The following is a 6,726-nucleotide window of genomic DNA, read 5'->3' as shown; positions in this document are numbered from 1 at the left end:
TCTCAGTGAACTTGGAGAAAGAGGACATATACTGCAGTAAACATTTAATATGTGTGCAGCCTTCCAAAATGTGTGACAAGATGAAGAAGAAGAAGAGCATGCATACTTGAAGGCAGATCTTAATCTACATCAGGCCACATCACAGTGGCCCAAGAGCACAAGATTCCTCATTGTTACTGATACAGCCGCTTCTCATTTCGGTTACATTTAATGTGTTTCTAAATCATCTCAACCAGTTTGCTTTTCTTCTGGGCTGTTGAACATTTTTTAAAACCTCTCTATATAAGGATATTGTTCTATTTACCCCATTTACATGAGGACCAGAGAGAGATCATAAGACAGCTTTAACATGTGGTTTTGTAGAAATATGACTTTGTTTGCTCACATCCCAGAATCACAGAATACAGGATTATGCTTTTCAGAAATATCTACATCATATGCTTGTATATACTGTATTTACCTTAATAAAATATATATTTTAACTGAGCACTGATTTTATGAATTAATTAATAATGACTTTGCATAATATTGACTTGAAAATATGTGCTAAAATGCTGTGACATGCAGTTATGTGTTGGCAAAGACACAAAAACGAAATCAGAATGCCTCAGAAGGAGGTTTTACTTTATAATAACAAGTTAAAGTACTATAATAATAATCAGAAAGTCAGTTCTGTGTGCATCAGGGTAGCTTATTAACAAAGCGCCTTCATCTCTTTAAATGGAAAAGCTTTTGGTCCCACATTAATAAGGGATTTTGCAAACTAGGTGTACTTAATAATATAGATTGGGAGTGACTGGAGAACTGTGGGTGTTATCCTGCCAAATGCAGCATGGTGCATTTTAATGTGGACCACTATGCCGCACAGGTTTATGTTACATTGCCACATTAATTGTACAAAGCAGTCATCGTCCAATCCTAGTTGTGTGATGAAGTTGTTGTTGGAGCTTGTGATTGTTTTAAAATGTCAATCTCAATAAATTGAAGTTTTATTAGCTAACACCAGGGTTCACTGTTGCTCCAAGCTGCTGTCCAGTGCAAAAAGTACTGCAACTAAAATGTAAATACCACCAGTTTAGGTTAATTACACTCAGCCATTTTTTGTTACACTGAACCCGAAAGTTATTTGCACCAACCTTATTTTTTGTCAGCCTTACATTTCTTTCATTAGCCTACATTGTTACTGTAAATGCACGATCATCGCTGTTACTCCAAAGTAAAGAATACTTCTACAGTGTATCGCTCGGTGTTGCTTTATTTAATGTATTCATGCAGATCCTGCAAAGCCGTGATGGCCCATGGGAAGGGCAAAAAACTAAACGCAGAAACTAACGTTAGACCCTGAGGGATCCGAGATAATGACCTTGAAAGTAATTCCGATCTTTTCAACGAGTTCTCCTCCAGAGGAACAGAGAAGGATACATTATGCATGCAATCTATTATTAATGGTCTTGAGTCATGTTACGATCAGACATGGGCCCTCAGAAAATAACTGAAAAGTCTGTGCCTCTGGCGGGTTTGTCCTCTAAACACAGTTACATAAAAGCAGTTGCTTTTATATTAAAATATATATTATTCAGTGCAATTTGTGTCTTTTGTCTGACTGGTCATTTTACAGGATGTGCGGTTCAAGAGTTTTGAGGAAGCAAACTTTTATAAGGAGTAGACGACAGAAAGGGGAAAATGAGCGGAGTACTCCCGTCCTTTACTGTTTGTATTCATATTAACAATCTTTATCAGGAGCTATATCGATGGGTTTTTTTTATTGATCCAATTAAAACGCTTTGCTGATTCTTCCCGAGAGTCCATTGGTTGACAGCTGCGCTCTGTTTTCTCCGGTCCCGCCTCCATCTGTCAGCCTCTGCGCTTGAACGGCACTGTATGACTGTTGATGCACTGTAGGGAGATACTACTCTTAACTTTATGCCTGCATGGACAGTTCCAAAAGAAAACAAAAGAAAAGGGAAAAGAATAAAACATTTCAGTTGACAAGCTCGTGGAAGGCGCTTGTGTATTCACACTGCGTCTTCGTCGGTATTTTCCCCCCACTTTTTCCAAGCCCTCTTTTTACAGTATGAAGCGCAGTTATGGCAAGGAGTAGCAAGTCAGTAGCAAGGACCCTGGAGGATTTGACGCTAGACTCGGGTTATGGTGGAGCCGCCGACTCCTTCAGGTCTTCCAGTGCGTCGCTGTGCTGCTCAGAGGCACATGGAGGGAATTACTGGCATTTAACCGACTCGATGCACAGTCGACACAACAGTCTGGACACTGTTAACACGGTCCTGGTCGAAGACGCCGAGATCCTGGAGTGCACCGGGCAATGCGCTAAACTACCCGAGCTTGAGGATGTGCCGTGGAGCCTCGGGGAAGTGGCGAGCGCTCTGAGCAAGGACGAGGAGATGAGCCTGCCGACACCACAGCAGGACGTCCTGCACAGGCTCTCGGTTCTGGTCAGCCGGGCCCTGGTCAGGGTCGCCAAGGAGGCGCAGCGCTTGAGTTTGCGCTACGCCAAATGTACCAAATATGAGATCCAAAGTGCCATAAAGATGGTCCTGGCGTGGACCGTGTCGATGAACTGCATCAGCGGGGCCCTCAGTGCATTGTCACTGTACAATATGAGCACAGAGGACGACAAGTTCACCCGCGGCAAGTCGGCGCGATGCGGACTCATCTTTAACGTGGGGAAGTTCTTCAGGTGGATGGTCGATAGCAGGGTAGCAGTCAGGATCCATGAGCACGCGGCGATCTACCTGGCCGCGTGCATGGAAAACCTCTTCCGCGATGTGTACGCGCGGGTGCTGCGCAGTGCGCTGCTGGAGCGGGATAACGGGATCCCCAAGTTTACTGTGGAGATCCTGGAGCAGGCCGTTAACAGTGATGCAGAGATATGGGGCTCTTTGCAACCCTGGCAACACCTGATCTGCGGGAAGAATGCAAATGGTAAGTTAAGGATAAAGCAGGTCAATTTAACAAGAACCCCCTCTCCAATTTGCATTCATACATGTACACATTTTAAATTATGCCACTTGCAGAGTTACTTCTCACTCCCCACAGCAGGTTTTAAAATCAATAACAGACTGCACAAATGTCAGAACATTGAAGATTTATATAGATAAGTAGGCTGCATTCTCTCAGTTTCACTTTCTGCACGATTCCTGCAGCTCCTGCCTCCTCAAAGAACTGTGAAACTTTAAGTGACAGGAGGAAGGGATTCCTGCAGCTAGAATAGTGCTTTTCAAGAGTACTGGCGCTGCAAGCAATTGAACACTGACCAGTTGGTCTTCGTGTGAAACTGTGATCTCCTTTTGTCCAGATTGCCTCGTTTGTCCTCTGTGCAAAGTTAGACTGGAGCTGCTGTTCTCTCATATACTTCTCATACTGTATGTGGCTGTTTTGTTCAAAATGGGTGAGCACAGCATCCCTGGGTTGAGTTATTCACTCTTTCAGTAAAGGGGGCTCTGCCTGCAGTGATGCTATGCAGAGATGAGTTTCTGTTCTTTTCACCCAGAGCGAGGATTTTTATTTTCTGGGTATAGCAGCTGATTCTATTACAGAGTACCCAGACTTTTCAAGTGTTAATAATACTTTTTGTCTGGTGTCTTTGAAAATATCTGAATTCAAAGGACAAGTCTAATAGTATTCTGACTTCACTGCCTTTTAACCATCAATACATCCGTAACCACTCTAAGACATTCTTGCCCCTGTTTTGATGGATGTTGTAAAAGCGCTGCTGTGACTCCTCTTGCAACAGGTTTACATAATAAAAAAGGCCCTGGGGACGTATGTGCTGTTGTGCATTATGCAGAGTGATGCAAATAAAACTGAGTTATAGAAAGAGAGGGAGAATGAGAGACAGAGAGACAAAGTTAGAAAGACTGTGACTGTATTGATGAATCACCCACAGAAGAGAATAGTACTTCATTTTTACTGTGCCTTTTGTTTTAAGTGCATGTCAGTTGGTTTGCAATTTTCTTGCTTATTTGTTCACAGTGGTACAGGATTGTAGTTATTTAGTGAGACTCGTTTAGAGACAGGTGACAAATTACTAGAAAAACAAAGTACCTTAGTATGGTGTAAGGCCACCATGTGCCACAAGAACAGCTGTACCTGGTTCTCCAGTTTTCTTGGAACTCTGCTTTAGGACTGAAACATCATTCTTCCAGCATTCCTTAATTTGGTAATTTGATTATCTAACTTGTTTAGAATCTTCCATAAATGTTCAATTGTATGGTTATGAGGTGACTGCAAAGGCCATAGCAAACAACCCACATTTTCATACTCATCAAACCATTTGATGACCCTATGTGATCTATGGATGGGGCGCTATCATCCTGGAAAAGAGCGCTCACCTTAAAGATAATTTTCGGTGTAGGGGTCAAGCGTTCAGGCCTGCCACAAACGCTCTCACTCACTTGTCAAGAACACAATGAAAATAATTCATCTGGATGTAGCCACATCTCTGTAGACCAGTGCCTAAGCTTTTTTTTGCACCACTGAACTGTCAAATGTGCATTCATCTTTGTAATGAGGGGTTTATACACTGCAACCCATCTAATATCCCTCTCTATGTAATTGTCAGGGCTGTTCTTGCTGACAGTCTGATCACGTCCTGCAAACATATTCTCAGTCACCTGAGGAACAGATCTTCTGCTTTCATTCTGCTACACATCACACTCACGAAAGCATCATGTTTATCACATATGTTCTATGTTCAACACTGATTACTGATGTATTTCTGATAGTTGTAATGCAGACTGAATTTCTTAATGAAACTCTACTCAGTTGGATATTCTTTGTGACTCCTGCCATCTGTGCCCCCTCTTTAAGTCCCTTAGTTTTTTTTCTTATGCTATCTTGACACAGAATCAGAATCACTTGAGCATGCTCAGCAGTTTTATACATGCTACATTGCATGATTGGATGATAATTGTTTAATTGTACCATGTAGTGCACCTGTGTGGAAGCATCTGCATTTTTGCTGTGTTTATCTACTCATTTATAAAAGCTTTTTTGCATAGCATGTGCATTTATTTGTAGTGATTGCAACACACACTGAATCTACACATGCAACAATGCCAGAATCGCCACATACAATTAAAAGTAGTACAATAGAACGTCAGAGCTTAGAGTATGAAGACACAATGCACAGTACTAAATATCAGGATTCACTCAGAAGGCACACTCAGGCCACTTGGCATGCAAATAAAATATCTTGAGCATATGGAATATTGACATAAAGCTCAAGGCTAGGAAAATAACGTAGTGAATGAAATCATGCAATACCGTGTAATATAGCATTTTCTTAAAGGGTTAGGTAGTAATTATTGAACCACTAGCATAAAAATAAACATCAAAACACTAAAAATCAATATTTTAGATATGAATGTTTGAAAAGGTTTACAGCTTTACAGAGCTTATTGGTTCACCTATCTGTATTAGTGCATTTTTTGTCAGTTTTCAAATACTTTTAGCCTAGCACCTCAGCAGATACATGTTAGTGGCAAGCTAATGAACACAGTGAATCATTTAACAGCTACACAGAGGAAAAAACAATCTATAGCTTAATGAATCTTTAGAGGCAAAAGCAGTCTTAAAAGGAAAGTAAGAGTAGACCTACAATGAGGAGGTGGCAGGAAATTTGACTCCAAAATGAAGACATATTTCTGTATCTACATGACAGGAACTTGCTAGCAAACAGTTGCCTAAGAGGTGATAATATAACAGAGTTCAAAAGCTCATCCCTTACCACATTTTCTGTTCTAATGGCAAGATCTCTAAACCTTAAAGCACCCTACAGAGACAGAGAAAGCTGAAACACAACATCATTTGTTTTCTTCCTACTAAAACCAAACAGCCATCCAGTCTGAGGGTGGTTTGACCTTACCAGAGTCGCTGCCTGCCAAACTGAACTTCTATATCGCTCTATCCATTCTCTCTGTCTTACTCAGCCAAGTGGGAGTAATTTAGGTGATTTATCCATATTATGCTAAAGCTAGTGACCCAGCTTTGTGAAGAGGACTTTATGAATATCTTGAGCCAAAGCTTATTTCTGTTTCTTTGTTGTCACAAATTCAATAAGGTGTTTTTCTTTTTTTAAGATTTAGGTTCAAATACCTTAATGATTTGCAAAGTCATTTTTAGAAGGGGGCTTCAGTTTCCCAGCAGCTTATAAAAGCTACACAGTTTGCTTTCTTGCAGCCAGATATATTAAAGGCCTGCTTGACATCTATATAGTCAGTTTTAAACTTTATCTAAAATACATATATATAATATATATTAGTATTATATTAGTATAATATATATATATTATCATAATAAAAAAATATATGTATATATATATGATGTTATATATATATACAATATATATAAACACCCACACGCCCCTGCGGGCGGTTTATCCTTCAAGCTCGGGTCCTCTACCAGAGGCCTGGGAGCTTGAGGGTCCTGCGCAGTATCTTAGCTGTTCCCAGGACTGCGCTCTTCTGGACAGAGATCTCCGATGTTGTTCCCGGGATCTGCTGGAGCCACTCGCCTAGCTTGGGAGTCACCGCACCTAGTGCTCGATTACCACGGGGACCACCGTTACCTTCACCCTCCACATCCTCTCGAGCTCTTCTCTGAGCCCTTGGTATTTCTCCAGCTTCTCGTGTTCCTTCTTCCTGATATTGCTGTCATTCGGAACCGCTACATCGATCACTACGGCCGTCTTCTTCTGTTTGTCTACCA

General features: G+C 41.2%; 1 protein-coding gene across 1 annotated transcript; it reads left to right on the top strand.

Moving 5' to 3' along the window:
* The first annotated feature begins 1,826 nt into the window (after window positions 1–1,826).
* Window positions 1,827–6,249, top strand: LOC121815074 (ankyrin repeat and BTB/POZ domain-containing protein BTBD11-A-like). The gene has a single exon (XM_042224061.1). The coding sequence runs from the start codon at window positions 2,088–2,090 to the stop codon at window positions 3,114–3,116; it is 1,029 nt and encodes a 342-aa protein (XP_042079995.1). The 5' UTR covers window positions 1,827–2,087; the 3' UTR covers window positions 3,117–6,249.
* The last annotated feature ends 477 nt before the right edge of the window (window positions 6,250–6,726 follow it).

Source organism: Haplochromis burtoni, unplaced genomic scaffold (genome assembly GCF_018398535.1).
Source record: "Haplochromis burtoni strain Fernald_Lab_line unplaced genomic scaffold, NCSU_Asbu1 Contig_127, whole genome shotgun sequence".
NCBI classification, from domain to species: domain Eukaryota; kingdom Metazoa; phylum Chordata; class Actinopteri; order Cichliformes; family Cichlidae; genus Haplochromis; species Haplochromis burtoni.
Note: the sequence above shows the minus strand (reverse complement) of the source record. Positions and strands in the feature narration are given on the sequence as shown.

Coding starts and splice junctions, on each gene's coding strand:
- LOC121815074 (XM_042224061.1), top strand. CDS start 2,088: ATGGCAAGGAGTAGCAAGTCAGTAGCAAGGACCCTGGAGGATTTGACG.